The sequence below is a fragment of the Rhinoderma darwinii genome, chromosome 12, assembly GCF_050947455.1.
Source record: "Rhinoderma darwinii isolate aRhiDar2 chromosome 12, aRhiDar2.hap1, whole genome shotgun sequence".
NCBI classification, from domain to species: Eukaryota; Metazoa; Chordata; class Amphibia; order Anura; family Rhinodermatidae; genus Rhinoderma; species Rhinoderma darwinii.
In genome coordinates this window covers 51,026,054-51,047,643 of record NC_134698.1, presented here as the reverse complement: position 1 = coordinate 51,047,643, position 21,590 = coordinate 51,026,054, and the positions used below count along the sequence as shown (strand labels likewise).

The window sequence follows — 21,590 nt, the reverse complement described above, 5'->3', positions numbered from 1 at the left end:
ACGGCCAGCAGAAAGATGCTACAGATTTATAATGTGGGGTGCGCCTCTTAATAAATCTGTTGCATATTACGCCAGCGGAGCAGAATGCCAAGACTGGAATATGAAATGGTAGTCTTCGTAAATCTGCCCCAAAGTTTCCAAAATTTGCATGCAGGTGTCTAATGTGGAAACACCTCTAACAAACGCAATGTTAACTACAGTACTTGAAAAAACATGTATGATTTTGCTCTGTCATAGTTCTACGTCCTATTATTTTGTGTTTCATAATTATGGATATTTATTTTCAATTTAACATTAGAGTCTTTTTCTGTTGATCTGTGTGATGAAAGCCTTATTAAATCCATGACACATAAAACATAGATGTCCAAGGGTGCTGAATAGTTTTTACAGTCTCTGTACATTTATATTGCTATGTGAAATAATCATATGTAAATGCAGAAAAACTGATATAAAGCAATACAGTATAAGAATACACGTAATAAAAGCTTTTCTATGGATGTGCAGGATAACTTTTTATCTTTTGTAAATAAATCAAAGTCCAATTTTCCCCTAATACTGCTTGATGCCACAGCTGCTCAAACAAGGAGTTGCCAAATATAGACCACATGTACCATGAATATAGCAGCACTAACCATTGTAACTGTTATGTTCCCTACCTATAAAGGGGAATATTCTTTTCTTGCAAAGGGGTTGGCTACTTTCTAATGAAATTTGTAAAATGCCTTAAGTTGCTGTGTTCTGACATAGGCAACTGTAAATACCCCCATCACTCACCCCTGGAAAATAAAGGATGACTCGATTATTCCGTCCTTAGATTTGAAAGATGGCAGTGGTCAGGGCAACATGACCGCCTCCCCGGTGCTCTACTGCGTCGGCGCTGAATGCTTTAGTGCATAGATACAGAAGATTCTGTTGCTTGTATCTACACGTGCGCTGAACGTGGTCATTTATTGTAAGTCTATTCTTCCCTGTAAAAAAAAAAACAAATGGAGAAGAAACACATCATATTTTCACAGAGCTAATTCTTTTGAGTAGAGGAGGAAATTCAAGACAGAGCTTGAAAAACACAAGACTGGGCTGGTAACACACGATCTTGCACAGAGAAGCACAAGCAAACACACGCAGCATACGCTATCACCGACACCATACTGCTGGATCTAAGGAACTTATCACCGACACCATACTGCTGGATCTAGGGAACTTATCACCGACACCATACTGCTGGATCTAGGGAACTTATCACCGACACCATACTGCTGGATCTAAGGAACTTATCACCGACACCATACTGCTGGATCTAAGGAACTTATCACCGACACCATACTGCTGGATCTAGGGAACTTATCACCGAGACCATACTGCTGGATCTAGGGAACTCATCACTGACACCATACTGCTGGATCTAGGGAACTCATCACCGACACCATACTGCTGGATCTAGGGAACTTATCACCGACACCATACTGCTGGATCTAGGGAACTTATCACCGACACCATACTGCTGGATCTAAGGAACTTATCACCGACACCATACTGCTGGATCTAAGGAACTTATCACCGACACCATACTCCTGGATCTAGGGAACTTACCACCGACACCATACTGCTGGATCTAGGGAACTTATCACAGACTCCATACTGCTGGATCTAGGGATCTTAGACCGTATGTCGGATCCCTGTACTGTGTTTGGTCCGGGAAAACGCGGGCGACATGTGGTTTATATATCACAGACCGAACACGGCCGTGGGAATAGGGCCTAAAGGGGAGGTAGACCATTTAGGTCGCTCTCTCCAAACAAGCCTCAGTGGCTCATATTTGACCTGCCCCGGCTGCTGATTATTAAGAGATGATATGCAGGAACAGACCTGCTAACAATGTGTAGTTAACAGAGGATAACCCCTGTATTAGCTGCAGACTACAGTTAGTCCCCGAGAAAGAGGATTACTATAGGCGAAGCCTAGTTCTGCTGTCTTGCGGCCAGTCACGCCGTTACACCCTGCCACATTTGTACGTAACTTTAGTATTTCAGTATTTTATTGAGCTGGCTATAGAAGGCCAAGTACTGCACCTACTCTGACAGTCAGTGAGACATCTTCTTGTCTTTGGAGCCCCTGCACCAATACTGGCATAACATGGGTCCAATCCTTCATTTCTCCCTGGATCTGGTAATAGTTTAATAAACAGCTGCTAAGAAAGCATTAGGAAATCTTGAGAGTTTGATCCGTATGCCCCTTCTTGTTGTTCTCCATTGTGTTGAGGTATTGTTTAGTGTACTGGGTATGGCATATCGTATACAAACGTCATATCAAATCACCTTAGTAGCCTGGTTGGCGTGACTTTCAGGCAGATCGTCTACCTATGCTGCCTTTTCCTTAGACACTTGTGTCATGGATAAAGGAGCAATACATAGATTACTAATAGATTATATTTTTGGGGTTGACACACTGCTTGATCTACGTAATGATATGTAGTGATTCTTGTTTTTTTTTTATTTAACCCTTTTTCTCTATTCCATCCTTTCTCTGCCCTTTTTCCCCATCCCCTAATCCCTATTACTATTTATTTCAATTAGACCATAATAACAAATATCCATTACGCCTGCAAAGTTGGAAAATCTTTAATAAAGACATGTTATTACAAAATAAAAATGGCAAGAAAGTGGCAATCTAAGCTGCGACTTCCGTGAAGATCTAAAGAGTAGTGAGATCCTAAAACTGTGTACACACGGTAGTTGTGATTACTGAGTACCTGTGTATCTCAATACTGCGTATTCTTCATTATTTGTTGATCAGTCTACATATCAAGGCTGCAGACACATAGGAACGGTTCATCAGAAAACCAGTTAAACATATTGGCGTACAGTAATCTGGTTGTATTGGTTCCTCTATTTATAAACTGGCTCATGATGCTGTATTACATAGGACTTCCTGAAGAGCGAGACAGCATTTTTTTTTTTTCCCTACCAGGGAGACATTGATCAGTGGCCTGAGTTTGCTCTACCATTCGGTGATCTTTTTTCATGTAGTTTTATTGTGGTTTTATTTATTTGAATAATTCTCCGAGCTTTATAAGAGAAGACGACTGTGCATCAGACGAGCTGTCCGCTTGTAGACACAGGGCTTTGAGATTACAGGATACTGTAATGAAGACTGGCATTTGGAAAACTAGAAGTATATAGTGTTAAAATCTCCACCGAAAGAGCAAAATCTTTGCTAAAAAAAAAAAAAAGGTACAGAATGTAACTATGCTAGTTTGACTATTGGTGTTTCTTTATTCAACTCTGGTCCCCAAATTGTATTCACTTCTTTTATATTCTGATATCAATTTAGTATATGGGCTTTGTGGCATCATTGATTTATAAAGGAGGTAAAGTTGTGTCGTTTTAGAGTAGGGTTTCCTGTGTATTTACAATCGTTCTATATTGTGATCCCTACCAAGCAGTATATAATGTCTAGTGACCAGATCTTGGCCTCTGGTGTTCAGTGACATATGAAATGAATAATTGGTCATAAATGAGTGTATGCTGCAGCAGCAATTTTTGCAGATATAACCAGGGAAATGCAGCCATGTAACCCATTAAATTCTCTTCTCAGAAATGATCATTTGTCTGATTTAGTAATATATGCATTGTTGCTCTTCTGGTGACGATCTATAAAACATTAGCATATCCAATGCTTAAGGCCCTTTTACACAGGCCACTGATCAGGTGAACGCGCATTTCTTCATTTGATCGCATCTGTTATACGGCCAAAACAATGGTCGCTGGTCAACAGCACATCTCCCTGTATAAACAAGATGTGCTGACGACTTTTCTTCAAATGCATGGGGACGAACGATCGTATTAATGATTGTTGATCCCCATGCTGCTCCTTGTGAATGGCGCTAACAAGCTGTATTGTCAATCAGTGCTTGTTATAGGTGGTCAGACATGGGCGATATATTCCTGTATATTATTAGTGATATTTACAGTGCCAGCCTGAGGTACCTATTTATATGTACAGTTATGGCCGGCCTTATTTATATTCGACCAGTGCGGTCGCACAGGGCGCCAGCCGCCACACGGCAAGAGGGGCGCCAGCGGGTGTGTGTATCCCCGCGCCGTTGCAACTACCAGCGGGGATACACACACTAACTGCAGTCGCCTTTCCACCCGGGCGCTTCTTCACTTAGTGGCCGTCGCTACCGCTGTAGCAGCCATAGCGGCTGCTAGCGGTGACACCGAGCATGAGCGGCTGCTATAGCGGTAGCGACGGCACTATAGCAGAGCAGGGAGATGTCTCCCTGCTCTGCTGTCTACTAGCGCCACTGTAGCTCCCTGAAGGAGCGGAATCCCCGTGTGGCCGGGGATTCCACTCCTGGAGCGCTGCTTGATGTTTCCGTCCATATATGGATAGTGACATCAGGGGAAACTCCTGAAGCGGAATCCCCGGTCACAGCATTGCAGACTCTATGACCGGTGATTCCACTCCAGGAGAAGCCAATGACGTCATGGACACAGACGACAGGAGCTTCTCCTGGAGTGGGATCGACGGTCATAGCGTCTGCAACGCTGTGACCGGGGATTCTGCTTCAGGAGTTTTCCCTGATGTCACTGTCCATATATGGACAGAGGCATCAAGCAGCGCTCCAGGAGTGGAATCCCCCGGCCACCCGGGGATTCCGCTCCTTCAGGGAGCGACAGTGGCGTTATCTTTACTGGAAGGGAGGGGGGGGGGTTGCTATCTACAGGGGGGCTGTGGGCTGTGTGGCACTACCTACAAAGGACAACTGTGCAGGAGCACACAAAATACCCAGCTTTCCCGGGTATAAAAAAAAAGTGTGGAAATAAACTAAGATATAACTTTTATTTAATCTAGCTAAAAGGATTAATCCTTTACTCAGACTAAATAAAAGTTAGTTTATTTCCACACATTTATTTGATAGCTGGGAAAGCTGGGTATTTTGTGTGCTCCTGCAAAGTTGTCCTTTTTTGAATGTCTATTGCCCGCCAGCTATCAGGGTCATTTGCACTACCTACAAGGGGGCTGTGGGCAGTGTGGCACTACCTACCAGGGGGCTGTGGGCTGTGTGGCACTACCAACCAGTGGGCTGTGTGGCACTACCAACCAGGGGGCTGTGGGCTGTGTGGCACTACCAATCGGGGCTGTGTGGCACTACCAACCAGGGGGCTGTGTGGCACTACCAACTAGGGGGCTGTGGGCTGTGTGGCACTACCAACCAGGGGGCTGTGGACTGTGTGGCACTACCAATCTGGGCTGTGTGGCACTACCAACCAGGGGGCTGTGTGGCACTACGTACCAGGGGGCTGTGTGGCTCTACCAACCAGGGTGCAGTGGGCTGTGTGGCACTACCAACCAGGGGGCAGTGGGCTGTGTGGCACTACCAACCAGGGGGCTTTGGGGCACTACCAATAAGGGGGCTGTGGGGCACTACCAACCAGGGGGCTGTGGTGGCACTACCAACCAGGGGGCTGTGGTGGCACTACCAACCAGGGGGCTGTGGGGCACTACCAACCAGGGGCTGTGGGCTGTGCGGCACTCCCTGCCAGGGTTCTTTGCAGCACTCCCTATAGGTGGCTGTGCGGCACTCCCTACAGGGGGCTGTGCGGCACTCCCTACAGGGGGCTGTGCGGCACTCCCTACAGGGGGCTGTGCGGCCCTCCCTACAGGGGGCTGTGCGGCCCTCCCTACAGGGGGCTGTGCGGCCCTCCCTACAGGGGGCTGTGCGGCCCACTCTACAGGGGGCTGTGTGGCGCTATCTACAAGGGGGCTGTGTGGCGCTACCTACAAGGGGGCTGTGTGGCGCTACCTACAAGGGGGCTGCCTGGCGCTACCCACAAGGGGCTATGTGGTGCTACCCACAAGGGGGCTGTGGGGCGCTACCCACAAGGGGCTTTGTGGCGCTACCTACAAGGGGGCTGTCTGGCGCTACCTACAAGGGGGCTGTCTGGCGCTACCCACAAGGGGCTGTGTGACTCTACCTACAAGGGGCTGTGTGGCGCTACCTACAGGGGGAATCTGTGAGTGGTGGGCTGATGGTCATTTTACTGTGAGTGGGGGGCTGATGGTCATTTTACTGTGAGTGGGGGGCTGATGGTCTTCAAGTGGTTTCCACCTCTGACCTCTAATTGAAATAAATAGGAGGCAGAAGATACCTGCGGCGCCCGTTTGGAGCTTTTTTTTCCAGCGTCTTTTGCATTCGCTCCAACAGCTTAAGAAAAAACAAAAAAAAGGTCACCCAACGCTATCAGTTGCTGAAGGAATTTTGAGGCAGATTTTTTTTTGCCTTACAAAAAACGTGTGTGAACATACCCTACGAGTGTAGTGCTTGTTCTTAGCCATTTTCTGTCTTTCTCAAAACAATTTTTGGTAGGGGGGCCCTGAGGAAATTTTGTTTTTCCAGTGCTGCCTCGAGTCCGAAAAGGTTGGGAAATTCTGTACTAGGCTACAGGGTCCCATCATGGAGCAGCTCAGTTCGTAATGGGAAAGGGGCCTAGGTGAGTCCAATTTTTGTTTTTGTTTGGGGGCACTGTCTACAAGGGGGAGGTGCGGGGACTGTATGGCACGATCTACAAGGGGGAAGTGGGGGACTGTATGGCACTGTCTACAAGGGGAAGGTGGGGGACTGTATGGCACTGTCTACAAGGGGGAGGTGAGGGGCTGTATGGCACTGTCTACAAGGGGGAGGTGGGGGCTGTATGGCACGATCTACAAAAAGGAGGTGGGGAATTATGGCACTGTCTACAGGGAGGCTGTATGGCAAAATCTACAGGGGGGCACTATACTGTGTGGGGACCACTAAGCGGACATTATACTGTGTAGGGGTACTACAGATGGCATAATACTGTGGCCACAATTAGAGGACAAAATACTGTGTCTTTGAAGGGGTTGTAATATATTATATTATTATTATAATGTATGGGGGCACTAAAGGGGCATTATAATTTTTTTATGGGGCTTTTTTTTTTAATGATGGGGTGGGGCGCCGAAAGATAATTTCGCACAGGGCGCCATCTATCCTAGGGCCGGCCCTGTGTACAGTTCCTGATATTGATGGTTTCCTCTTTCATCAGTCAGTAAGGCTGGATTCACACGAGCATGTTCGGTCCGTAAAGGACGGAACGTATTTCGGCCGCAAGTCTGGGACCGAACACACTGCAGGGAGCCGGGCTCCTAGCATCATAGTTATGTACAACGCTAGGAGTCCCTGCCTCACTGCGGGACAACTGTCCCGTACTGTAATCATGTTTTCAGTACGGGACAGTAGTTCCACGGAGAGGCAGGGACACTTTCTTCTCTCTGTACCCCCCACGGTGAAGAGGAGCTTGAATTGAGCAGTAGTCAATCGTGCACCTGTCGTTTCATTCAATGTCTATAAACTGACACTGCATCTGTCATTCCCATAGACTGTAAATGGAGTGCTAGCATGCACGCTCGATTGCGGCTCCTTTCAATGTTTTCTTCACTGTGGTGGGTAATGAGGAGAAACGGGTGTTTGGAAACCCTGTTTTTGCCATCGGTAGGGGTATCCGCAGTGGGCCCCCCCCCCCCCTGCAATCAGAAAATTATCACCTATCCACATTTAGGAAATAGCCCCTTAAAGGCTCTGAAAACCTTTTGATGGCTTTTTTTTTTAGATGTAATGTATGTTTAGGCATAATAAAAAAAAATCTAATATAGTTTTATTCAACATTTTATTTTGGCGCTGCAGCTTATATCCGTTCACTATACTTAGAAGCTGCCTAATGCCGCTTTAAGCGGAGTCCTTCAGGCAGCTGGACTGACAGCGGCTCCTGTGTGCCTCTAACACAGTCTAACTCCAATAATGATCAAATCTAAGTTCATCAACAGATGGCTGACGCATTCGTCTTACAGCGGCGTTATGCAGTAACTATATATAGTGGATACATAGAAGCTGCAGCGCTAAAATGAAATGTACCTGGTCACAGCTTCCCAACAACCAGAGAAATACAGCAAACACATATTTTGAACGAAAAAATTCCCTCAACATGGTTGACGACGGGAGGTGGATTTGTTGTTCATCAGTAAAAACGGTGGCATGTAAATGGACCACAGGCCCCATGTAGACGGCCATATTATGGATCCGTGTTGCACGGATCTGTAATACGACATGTATAGAAATCCACAGACGTTCCATGTTTCATTGCATGCCATATCATACATGCCTAGAAGCAATACTTTTAGGGGAGAACACCTCTGTTAGACAACATGCACTGTAACATGCCATGAACATATTTCTGTGTGCCTCCATAGCAAATAGGTGTATGAGAACAGTGCCTTACAAAGACACCATATAGCAGTATACAGAGTGCCTTCGGCTCTGTAATACAGAACTGTAGTTACTCTGTTTGCCACCTTACAAGCTCCGTCCACACAGCCTTGCCATTTGTCTATGGCAGTGATTCCCACCTCAATGGGGAACCCCTGGAAATGTATTTCACTCCCGAAAAACCCTACTTCCATTCCTATTTCAAAGAATCCTGGTATAAGGGAGACAAAGTATTCTACAATTCTTGCCCAGAGTTGTTGACTGTTTCGCCAAGCATTTTTGAGCAGGATCCAGTTAGACCTATTGTAAAAGTGACCCGTGTTCCTTTTATGGTCTTCTGGGGAACCCCTGACTTTGTTCTGAGGAACCCCAGTTGGGAAACACTGGTGTATGGATTTTCTGAATCTCTGATGTACTCAAGCCACACAGGACGTGAGAATAAAAGTGATGTTGCCTTTGGGCAACAATCCTACATCGGCTTCCATTTTCTAGTAAAATGACTTCTATAACCGCATTAGTTTCTGTAAACTTCATCTTTGTTGGACTAGTTTTATCATGGTCTCCCAATATGTAATGTAATCTACTGCACCCATAGCTTGACATTCCTCTCTGAACTTTCGGATGAGAGTCAATATAAATAATTCATAACCTGTAAATCCTGGTTTACCATGCAGCACCTACTATTACTCTACAGGATGAAGTGTTTTTTATACATACAATAATGATAACTGTACATTTAGAGTCTCTAGAATTAAAACTGGACAATTTGGAAGCAGAAGATTATATTTTGCAGGCTTGTCGGGTAGACATCCAGTAGATATTGTATGTTTATTAATTTCCTGTTATTTGCTAAGAAATTGATTTTAAAGCATTTGCTTAAATCCAGTGCTCCGAGGCTTGATTTGCGTAAAATTTTTTATGCAGTAAATGATTGTGGAAAAATATGATAACGTACTCGAAAGAGCCTGCTGATGTTTACTATGCAGAGACATGGACGCATTTAATCCATTCATTACCCCTTTTCAGATAACATTAGACTGAATTAAAATCTTGTGTATGGGGCTTTAGGTTCAGAGTACTCCTATCTAAAAACTATAAAACTTACCCATCTTTATAACATTAAAAAGTTGTAACTTAAAGTGCAGAAAGTGGAATTGCTCAACACAGAATTCCAGCCTTTTAAAATAAAAAATACAATTATAAAAATGGTGTTTAAGGGTGGCCGTGCACTTTTTGTTTAGTTTTTCTTTTTCCTTTCCCCGTTGGGGTGGCAGGTGGGGGGTGACAACTGGATTGTTTTTTTGGGGGGGGGGGGGGTTTCTGTTTGTAGTTTAAAAACCCTATCCTGCAAAATTGGATGAGTGGTTTTATTGTGAGGTTTTGGAACTTTGTTATTTAAATAAAGTTATACATTAAAAGACAAAAAGGGCATTGCCACCTTTAAACACCATTTTTATAACGGTATTTTTTAATTTAAAAGGTTGGCATTCTGTGCTGATTTAAGTTCTTAATATATGTTTATTGCAGTCAGAGCTTCATATTTCTGATACAGAGCTCCACATTCTGCCCCCATTTGGGAGAGCTTAGGAGCTTATTGCATACTGATCTACAGTGAACACAATTATAAAACTGTATGCAGTAAGCTCATTAGCTCCCTCTAGTGGTGACTGAATTTTATCATGATTATGCAGGGGATTTAAGCTTTGTAGCAGAAAAAAGAACTCGTACTGCTACAAAGATATATTAAGACATAAATCATCAGGGAATGTTGAATCACAAAATCATATGGTTTTAGAAGGTGAACATTTACATTACAGCAAAGTCATCAGAGTTGAAATACTCTTGCTTAATGTGGGAGATTAACCTCCTAACCAAGTAATTTATCGTAAATACTTTGCTGGTCAGATCTACAATTCGCCCATATGGCACATAACCATATAATACAGCTAACTCATAGTTAAGATTCCACAGTATTCATCAAGGGAGCACTAAAGATATCATGATATTTTACAAATCCTAAATATGTATTTCTTTTATTTCCTAGGGGATTCCTTCACTCAGTTCCGATTTGCTGATGAAAAAGACTGGGGTGCTGAGAAGCAGGTAAGGATCCTGTATGTGTGCGTCAGAAGTAATAATCTACAGTATGTACAGAACACTGCTCTGTTCTCTACCAGGCCATGGCCATCTTTACAGGTACAATGTAGAGCTACCACATGCTGGATTCCCTCATACTGATATTGCTGACAGGGTTTCTTGTTTTTGACCATCCATGCCCAATACTGCACAGTTTGTGACCATTACACTGAAATGAACAACCTTTTATATTATCTATACTATATCAGATTTGATTAGACCAATGATCTTTATTCAGAATAAAAATCATCACCCTATGTAAAGGAAATATATAACCCCAGCACACACAGAGGTACACAAGAGATCCAGATGCAAGCAAATGTAAGTTTTATTGCAACAAAAGTTGGTAAAGTTGAGGTAGTAAGCGACTTGGTAAGACGTTTCGGCCGAACCTCGGCCTTTGTCACTGTCGCTGTTCGTCGATATCACTGGTATGGGATGTCCAATATTGTGGGATTCTCGTCCCTACCTTACTAGCACCACGCTAATAGATTGAGGAGTGCATCCCAATATCTATTTTTGATCACCCTATGTAAAGGCAGCATGTTACAGCTACAGAACAGTAAAACGGCATCAAACATTTTTAGGAATATGACGAGAGATAGAGTAAAGTGCACCCCTCTACACCGCAGTCTGTCAGACACTGCAGAGAGGGGCGGGGGTAGGAAAGGGGAGCACTCCCATCATGAATACAGCGGACTCAGGGGCGTAGCTAGAGGCTCATGGGCCCCGATGCAAAAATTCTTACTGGGCCCCCCCCCGCAAACTTCTCATGGCCGACGGTCCGCAGCTTTCAGCTGCATCGCTGGGTCTCCTAAGTGACGCAACAATGCAGCACTAGCAGCCGGGGGCGTCACTAAGGCTGGGTTCACACGCCCTATTTACGGACGTAATTCGGGCGTTTTAGCATTGAATTATGAATTACGTCCGAAAATGCGCCTCAAAAGCGTTGGCAAACATCTGCCCATTCATTTGAATGGGTCTTACGATGTTCTGTGCCGACGGTCATTTTTTTTTACGCGCCGCTGTCAAGAGGCGGCACGTAAAAAAGACGCACTGCGACCCTATAAACTATGGATAGGATTAGATACAGTGGCTCAGCAGACAGTATCACACATGATAGGATTAGATACAGTGGCTGAGCAGACAGTATCACACATGATAGGATTAGATACAGTGGCTGGGCAGACAGTATCACACATGATAGGATTAGATACAGTGGCTGAGCAGACAGTATCACACATGATAGGATTAGATACAGTGGCTCAGCAGACAGTACCACACATGATAGGATTAGATACAGTGGCTCAGAAGGCAGTATCACACATGATAGGATTAGATACAGTGGCACAGCAGACAGTATCAAACATGATCGGATTAAATATAGGGCCCAACAGACAGTATCACACATGATAGGATTAGATACAGGGTCCAGCAGACAGTATCACACATGATTGGATTAGATACACAGCTCAGCAGACAGTATCACACATGATTGGATTAGATATAGGACCGAGCAGACAGTATCACACATTATTGGATTAGATACAGGGCCCAGCTCGCTGACATTGCGTCTCCAGCGCTGGACCCAGGATAGGTAAGAATAATAATTTTGCTTCTTTAACCCCTTAATGACCAGCCTATTTTGGACCTTAATGACCAAGCTATTTTTTACGTTTTTCAATCGTCGCATTCCAAGAGCTATAACCTTCTTATTTTTGCATCGACATAGCTGTATAAGGTCTTGTTTTTTGCGGGACAAGTTGTATTTTTTAATAGCACCATTTTTAGGTACATATTATTTATTGATTAACTTTTATTAACTTTTTTTTGGGGGGGCATAGAAAAAAATCTGAAATTTCGCCACTCTTTTGTGCGTCCTAAATCTACGCCGTTTACCGTGTGGTATAAATAACACAATAACTTTATTCAGCGGGTTGTTACGATTGCAACGATACCAAATTTGTATAGTTTTTGTATGTTTTACTACTTTTACAAAGTAAAATGCTTTTTTTTCAAAATGATTTGTTTTTGTGTCTCCGTATTTGAAGAGCCGTAACGTTTTTATTTTTTCGCCGATGCGGTTGTATGAGGGCTTTTTTTTTTGCGGGACGACTTGTAGTTTTTATTGGTACCATTTTAGGGTAGATGCGACTTTTTGATCACTTTTTATTACATTTTTTTAAAGTCAGTATTCACAGAAAACAGCAATTTTTCCATAGTTTTTTATTATTTTTTTTACGGCGTTCACCGTGCGGGTTAAATAATGTTATAGATTTATAGTCGGGGTCGTTACGGACGCGGTGATACCAAATATGTGTAACTTTTTAACTTTATTTTGTTTTTTTAAAAGCAGTTTGTAAGGGGAAAAGCTGGGTTTTTCATTTTTTTCACATTTTTTTTAAAATTAACTTTATTAACCCCTTCCCGCTCCTTGACGTACTATTACGTCATGGCAGCTGTATCGTTCGCGCTCCATGCCGTAATAGTACGTCTCGGGAGTAACGGCCGTTTCGGCCGTCCTCCCGACACATACAGGAGCTGTGACACTGCTGTCTTGTTCAGCAGCTGTCACAGCTCCTACAGCGGGGACCGATCGCTGTGTCCCCGCTGATTAACCCCTTAAAAGCCGCGTTCTATAGAGATCGCGGCTTTTTAGGGGTTAAGCTGCCATCGCCGGCCTGCTACGCGATAGCGGCCGGCGATGGTGACTATGGCAACCGGACACCAAACAATGGCGTCCGGCTATGCCATAGACGGAAGCCTAGTGGGTCCTGACAACGTCAGGACCCACTATGCTTGCTGTCAGTGAGTAGCTGACAGTTCTAATACACTGCACTACGCATGTAGTGCAGTGTATTAGAATAGCGATCAGGGCCTCCTGCCCTCATGTCCCCTAGTGGGACAAAGTAATAAAGTAAAAAAAAAGTTAAAAAAAGATGTGTAAAAATAAGAAAATAAAAGTTTTAAAAGTAATAAAAGTAAAAGTCCCACTTTTTCCCTTATCAGTCCTTTATTATTAATAAAAATATATAAACAAACAAATAAACTATACATAATTGGTATCGCCGCGTCCGTAACGGCCTGAACTACAAAATTATTTCATTATTTATCCCGCACGGTGAACGCCGTAAAATAAAATAATAATAAACCGAACCACAATCACAATTGTTTGGTCACTTTACCTCCCAAAAAATGGAATAAAAAGAGATCAAAAAGTCGCATGTACCTAAAAATGGTACTGATGGAAAATACAGTTCGTTACGCAAAAAATAAGTCCTCGCACGCCTTTATTGATTGAAAAATAAAAACGTTCTGGCTCTTAGAATAAGGTAACACAAAAAGTGAATGATTGTTTACAAAACGTATTTTATTGTGCAAACGCCATAAGACATAAAAAAAAACTATAAACATCTGGTATCACCGTAATCGTAACACTCCGCAGAATAAAGTGAATGTCATTTATAGCGCACGGTGAACGCTGTAAAAAAAAAAGTATACAAAAACAATAGTAGAATTGCTGTTTATTAGTCACCACGCCACCTAAAAATAGAATAAAAACTGATCAAAAAGCCGCATGCACCCCATGAAAACTACAATGGATTCCTCAAGGGGTCTAGTTTCCAAATTGGGGTCACTTTTGGGGGGTTTCCAATGTTTTGGCACCACAAGACCTCTTCAAACCGGACATGGTGCCTAATAAAAAAGAGGGCTCAAAATCCGCTAGGTGCTCCTTTGCTTCGGAGGCCGGTGCTTCAGTCCATTACCGCCCGAGGGCCACATGTGGGATATTTCTCTAAACTGCAGAATCTGGGCAATAAGTATTGAGTTGCGTTTCTCTGATAAATCCTTTTGTGTTATAAAAAAAATGGTATAAAAAGAGTAAATTTCACCTCTACTTTGCTCTAAATTTCTGTGAAACACCTAAAGGGTTCATAAACTTTCTAAATGCTGTTGTGAATACTTTGAGGGGTCTAGTTTCTAAAATGGGGTGTTTGATAGGGGTTTCTAATATATGGGCCCCTCAAAGCAACTTCAGAAATGAACTGGAACCTAAAAAAATAAATAAATGAGGCAATACTTTGCTTCTTACATTATACTGATAATGAGCCGTGCCCACTCCGAGATGACCCCAGTTTTGACCGTTTGTATAAACGGAGACCCCTATTAGACCGTTCCAGTGCCCGGTTTTCCCAAGCATACACCCCCGAGAAGTGTTTTTCTATTGATGAGTCCCTGGTACATTTTAAAGGGAGGGTTCAATTCCGCCAGTACCTGCCAGGTAAGAGGGCAAGGTATGGCGTGAAGATGTATAAGCTGTGCGAGAGTGCATCAGGGTATACCTACAGGTTTAGGATATATGAAGGAAAGGCCACCCCCAAACCAGACTGCATCCTGGACTACAATAGGTACATGGGAGGGATGGACTTGTCAAATCAAGTCCTGAAGCCCTACAGCGCCATGCGGTGTGGTATAAGAAGCTGGCCGGGCACATCATACAGATGGCTTTGTACAATGCGTATGTGCTACGTCGATGTGCAGGCCAGAGGGGAACTTTCCTGGAATTTCAAGATCTAATCTTTAGGGACCAGGAAGGGGGGGCACCCAGTACTTCTGGAAGCGAGGCCACACGCATCGTACCAGGGCAACACTTTCCAGGAGAAGGTCCCCAAACCGGTGGAAAGGGAAAGAGTCAAAAGAGGTGCAGAGTCTGCTATAAGAGGGGGATAAGGAAGAACACAATTTACCAATGTGACACGTGTCCCGAAAAACCAGGGCTCTGTATAAAAGATTGTTTTAAAATGTATCATACATCCCTTGATTTTTAATTTACCCTGATGCACTCCGCACAGCTTACCCCCCTCATCTTTCCCTTCTGAGCCCTGCCGTATGCCCAGGCAGCTGATAACAGCCACATGTAGGGTATTGTCGTACCCAGGAGAACCCACATTACAATTTAAGGGGTGTATATCTCCGGTGGCGCATGCTGGGCACACTATATTGGACACTGAAATGGCATATACATATATAAAATTGCAAATCTCACACTGCACCATCTGCTGCGCATTATCTTTTACACTGTACCTGTGGGGTCAAAATGCTCACTACACCTCTAGATGAATGTCTTAAGGGGTGTAGTTTTTAAAATGGGGTCACATCTCGGGGGTTTCAACTGTACTGGTACCTCAGGGGCTTCTGCAGACATGACTTAGCACCAGAAAAGCTCCAGTAGGCCAAATGGTGGTCCTTTCCTTCTGAGCCCTCCCATGGGCCCAAAGGGCAGTTTATCACCACAAATGGGGTATTGCCGCACTAAGGACAAATTGGGCAACAAAATGGGGTATGTTGTTCCTTGTGAAAATAAGAAATTTTGATCAAAAATGACATCTTATTGGAAAAAATATCATTTTTTTCATTTCACAGCCCAATTCAAATAGGTGCTGTGAAAAAACTGTGCGGTCAAAATGATAACAAAAACCATAAATGAATTCCTTGAGGGGTGTAGTTTCCAAAATGGGGTCACTTCGGGTGGGTTTCCATTGCTTTGATACCTCTGGGGCTCTGCAAATGCGACATGGCACCCGAAAACCAATCCAGCAAAATCTGGACTCCAACAAACACATAGCGCTCCTTTCCTTCTGAGCCCTCCCATGGGCCCAAACGGCAGTTTATCACCACAAATGGGGTATTGCCGCACTAAGGACAAATTGGGCAACAAAATGGGGTATGTTGTTCCCTGTGAAAATAAGAAAATTTGATCAAAAATGACATTTTATTGGAAAAAATATCATTTTTTTCATTTCACAGCCCAATTCAAATAGGTGCTGTGAAAAAACTGTGCGGTCAAAATGATAACAAAAACCATAAATGAATTCCTTGAGGGGTGTAATTTCCAAAATGGGGTCACTTCTGGTGGGTTTCCATTGTTTTGATACCTCAACGCCTCTTCAAACCTGGCATGCTGCCTAAAATATATTCTAATAAAAAAGAGGCCTCAAAATGCACTAGGTGCTTCTTTGCTTCTAGGGCTTGTGTTTTAGTCCACGAGCGCAGTAGGGCCACATGTGGGACATTTCTAAAAACTGCAGAATCTGGACAATACATATTTAGTAGTGTTTCTCTGGTAAAACCTTCTCTGTTACTAAAAAAAAATTGAATAAAATTGAAATTCAGCAGAAAAAATGAAATTTGCAAATTTCATTTCCACTTTGCTTTAATTCCTGTGAAATGCCTGAAGGGTTAAAAAACTTTCTATATGCTGTTTTGAATACTTTGAGGGGTCTAGTTTTTAAAATGGGGTGTTTTATGGGGGTTTCTAATACATAGGCCCCTCAAATCCACTTCAGAACTGAACTGGCACCTTCAAAAAAAGGCTTTTGAAATTTTCTTAAGAATATGAGAAATTGCTGTTTATGTTCTAAACCTTGTAACGTCCAAGAAAAATAAAATAATGTTCAAAAAACGATGCCAATCTAAAGTAGACATATGGGAAATGTGAACTAGTAACTATTTTGGGTGGTATAACCGTCTGTTTTTCAAGCAGATGTATTTAAATTCTGAAAAATGCTATTTTTTGTAAATTTTCTCTAAATTTTGCAATTTTTCACAAATAAAGACTGAATATATCGACCAAATTTTACCACGAACATGAAGCCCAAAGTGTCACGAGAAAACAATCTCAGAATCGCTTGGATAGGTTTAAGCATTCCGACGTTATTACCACATAAAGTGAAATATGTCAGATTTGAAAAATGGGCTCTGAGCCTTAAGGCCCAAACTAGGCTGCGTCCTTAAGGGGTTAAACTTTTTTTTCACTTTTTTACTAGTCCCACTAGGGGACTATAATATGCGATTCTTCCGATCGCTATTGTAATACACTGCAATACTTTTGTATTGCAGTGTATTACTGCCTGGCCGTTTAACACGGACAGGCATCTGCTAGGTCATGCCTGCGGCATGATCTAGCAGGCAGTCACTCCAGGCAGACCTGGGGGCCTTTATTAGACCCCCGGCTGCCATTAGAGACACAGACACTCGGCGATCGTATCGCCGGGTGTCGGTCGGGGAGAGAGGGAGCTCCCTCCCCCTCTCCAAAACCACTCAGATGCTGTGCTCGCTATTGAGCACCGCATCTGAGGGGTTAAACGTGTGAGATCGATACTAATATCGATCTCACACGGCAGAGCAGGGACGCTCCCAGCCCTCAGCTGCCTCTGGCAGCTGAGAGCAGGGAGATCTGACAGTTCCCTGCTGTGTTTACTTATTCCGATGACGCGACGTAAAAAGTCTATGGCATCGGAATAAGGCCCGTTAGTGACCGACGTAGAAACACGATGGGCCGGTCACTAACGGGTTAAGTGTTACTGATTATTTTTGTGTGTTTGTGTTTTTTTTAAAGGTTCGGTTGTTGGACTTCGGATTCGAGGACTTCAATGACGGCGTTTTTTTTATTCTCAATAAAATGGTTAATGAGGGTTGTGTTTTTTTATTTCAATAAAATATTTTTTCTATGTGCTTGTATCTTTTTAAACTTTATTATCACTGCCTTAGTAATGGCCGCTGGCTGATTGACAACCTCCATTACTAAGGCGGGGCTTAATGTTAGCCTGTGCAGAGGGTACACTAACCCCCATTATTACCCCGGTACCCACCGCCACCAGGAGTACTGGGAAGAGCCGGGTACGAACCAGTACCCGACCATCTGTAGTGACGGGCAGGCAACGGGGTGGCCGCAGGCTGGTAGTATTAGGCTGGGAAAGGCCAAAAACAGTGGCCCTTCCCACCCTTGTAATGCTGCCTGCTGCTGCTGTGTTGCATCTGGCTGGTTATGAAAATTGGGGGGGACCCCACATCGTTCTTTCCAATTTTTTTTTAAATGACGTGGGGTCCCCCCCATTTTTCATAACCAGCCAGATACAATAAAGCAGCAGCAGCCTAGCATCACCAGGGTGGGAAGGGCCACTGTTTTTGGCCTTTCCCCTCCTGATAATACCAGCCTGCGGCCAACTCAGTGGCCGCCCATCACTACAGATGGTCAAGTACTGGATCGTACCCGGCTCTTCCCAGCACCCCTGGTGGCGGTGGGTACCGGGGTAATAAAGGGGGTTAGTGTTCGCCTCTGCATCGGCTAACACTAAGCCCCGCCTTAGCAATGGATGCTGTCAATCAGCCGGCGGCCATTACTAAGGCGGTAGTAATATAGTTTAAAAAAACACAGACATAGAAAAAATATTTTATTGAAATAAAAAAAAAACCCACACAGCCCTCATTAACCATTTTATTGATAAGAAAAAAATCCGTCATCGAAGTAGTCCTGGAATCCGACGTAGTCCAACGACCGAACCTGTAAGAAAACACACAAAAAATGATTAGTAACACGTGTTAGGCTTAGATACAGGGCCCATGTGTGATACTGTCTGTGGGACCCTGTATCTAAGCCTACCACAACGTAGGCTTAGGGTATGTTCACACGTAGTCAACCAAAACGTCTGAAAATCCAGAGCTGTTTTCAAGGGAAAACAGACCCTGCTTTTCAGACTTTTTTTTACCAACTCGCATTTTTACCAACTCGTTTTTTTACCAACTCGTTTTTGGAGCTGTTTTCATTGGAGTCTATGAGAAAACAGCTCCAAAAACGTCCAAAGAAGTGTCCTGCACTTCTTTTGACGAGGCTGTATTTTTACGTGTCGTCGTTTGACAGCTGTCAAACGACGACGCGTAAATAACAGGTCGTCTGCACAGTACGTCGGCAAACCCATTCAAATGAATGGGCAGATGTTTGCCGACGTATTGGAGCCGTATTTTCAGACGTAAAACGAGGCATAATACGCCTCGTATACGTCTGAAATTTGGCCGTGTGAACATACCCTTAGATACAGGGTTCAGCAGACAGTAATCTTATACAGTATAAGATTACTGTGTGCTGGGGCCCTGTATCTAAACCGACAGTGTGGTAGGCTTAGATACAGGGTCCCACAGACAGGATCACACATGGGCCATGTATCTAAGCCTACCATGTGATTGTCTTAGATACAGGGCCCAGCAAACAGGATCACACAATCTGTGATCCTGTCTCATGGGCCCTCTAAGCCTGCTACATCGTAGGCTTAAAGTGGTTGTCCAGTCCCTAAACATTGATGGCCTTTCCTCAGGATAGGCCATGAATAGCTGATGTGTCTGGGTCCGACTTCCGGGACTTTCCTGGTTCCGGATCGCAGCAGAGGTCCTGACGTCACAGCGCTATGCGCCGCGCACAACATCGAGAGGACAGAACTTCCGCCGCGGCTGAAGAGGAAGGTAAGATTAGTTGCCCTGACTGACGGGGTCCGACTCCCGGGACCCGCCAATCAGCTGTTTTGAAGGGGCCGCAGCACTCGTACGAGAGCTGCTTCCCTTCATTCCGGTCACACTGTGAATCGTCATAGTCACTCCACAAACGCACCTGTCAGATCACAACCAATTACTTCTATACATCAAATCCACAACCAAACCATCTGCACAAAAACCACATCAAAGCGGCCTCTTCAACCTGCCCCCATCTTATAAATGGTCCAAAACGTCAACTATAAAATATAAAGAGACAATGAACAGACCAGAAGTGCAGGAGATGCTTCACAACCTCTACAACAAGGTGTATGAGACAAGCCCAGGAGGGGTCAATCAGGCCGTAAATGACCTCAATAATATATTCTATACCATGGCAGAGAAGTCTGACCTGAAAAGATGTGACTACAAGAGGCCACAAGAAATACATCCTAACGATTGGTTTGACCGTGAGTGCAAAGAAGTACGGAAGACCCTAAGAAATGCCTCAAATAAGAAGCACCGAGACCCAAACAACACCGGTCTGAAGGAGGCCTACAGCAACATACAGAGGCAATACAAGACCATCCTCCGAAAGAAAAAACAAAGGCACATCTCCACCAAACTTACCTAACTCCAAGATGCCCTCCATGACAACTCGTTCTGGGAATTATGGAAACACATGGGCAAAAATTGCAAGAAAAACAACCTTCATATTCAAAATGGCAACATCTGGCTCCAATATTTCAGGGACCTCTACAAAGATATCCCGAAAGAAGAACAAAGCCAAGAACAAAAACAAATAATATCAAAATTGAAGGCGATGGAGGAAACACTTAAAGATTCTCAAAACCCCCTGGATACACCAATAACACTGCAAGAAGTAACAGAGAGAACCTCAGACATAAGGTGTAAAAAATCCAGCGGCCTAGACAGAATCTCACCAGAAATGATAAAACACAGCCCGCCAGAAATACAGGCCGCAATAGTCAAACTATTTAATATAGTGCTGAGTGCCGGCTACTTCCCGCAAATCTGGAACCAAGGCCTTATAACACCAATCCACAAGAGTGGGGACAGGTACGACCCGGCCAACTACCGAGGGATATGTGTCAGCAGCAACCTGGGGAAACTGTTCAGCAGCATCCTGAATAAGAGAATCCTCAGCTTCCTCTCCCAGCACAATGTCCTCCACCAAAGCCAAGCTGGGTTCATGCCAAACCACCGCACCACTGACCACATCTACACCCTGCGCAGCCTCATCAAGAGCCACGTCCACAATACAAAGCATGGGAAGATTTACGCCTGTTTTGTGGACTTTAAGAAGGCCTTTGACTCAGTGTGGCACCCGGGCCTATTCCTGAAACTGCTGGAGAGCGGAATAGGAGGTAAAACCTATGACGTCATCAGAAGCTCCTACACAGAGAACAGATGCAGCGTGAAGGTGAACGGGAGAAGAACGGCTGATTTCCAGCAGAGCCGAGGAGTCAGACAAGGCTGCAGCCTCAGTCCAACGCTCTTCAACATCTACATCAATGAACTGGCCACAGCTCTGGAATCCTCCTCAGCACCAGGTCTCGCCCTCCATGACACCCAGGTGAAATTCCTGCTGTATGCAGATGACCTTCTGTTACTATCACCAACCGAGAAAGGTCTCCAAGACAACCTGCAAATCCTAGAAAAATTCAGCTCCACGTGGGCACTACCCATCAATGCCAAGAAAACCAACATCATGGTGTTCCAGAAGAGAAACTCAAAATCCCCCAGGCACCCGACCTTCACACTAAATAACGCCACAATCACAGCGACCGACAGGTACACTTACCTGGGCCTAGAAATCAACCAATCAGGAAGCTTTAAA

The 21,590-nt window shown here is 44.2% G+C and overlaps 1 protein-coding gene and 1 long non-coding RNA gene across 3 annotated transcripts in view; one reads left to right on the top strand and one right to left on the bottom strand.

The window, feature by feature from the left end:
- The window catches only part of AVEN (apoptosis and caspase activation inhibitor), a 415,433-nt gene that overhangs the window by 356,515 nt on the left and 37,328 nt on the right, over positions 1 to 21,590 (top strand). For both annotated transcript variants that reach the window (XM_075844920.1, XM_075844921.1), the window contains exon 3: positions 10,335 to 10,393. In XM_075844920.1, coding sequence (XP_075701035.1) covers positions 10,335 to 10,393 — 59 coding nt within the window. The remainder of the gene's footprint in view (positions 1 to 10,334; positions 10,394 to 21,590) is intronic.
- LOC142665274 (uncharacterized) overlaps positions 1 to 21,590 on the bottom strand; it is a 33,655-nt gene that overhangs the window by 8,456 nt on the left and 3,609 nt on the right. Inside the window, exon 2 of the long non-coding RNA XR_012851456.1 lies at positions 775 to 968. This is a non-coding gene — a long non-coding RNA (uncharacterized LOC142665274). The remainder of the gene's footprint in view (positions 1 to 774; positions 969 to 21,590) is intronic.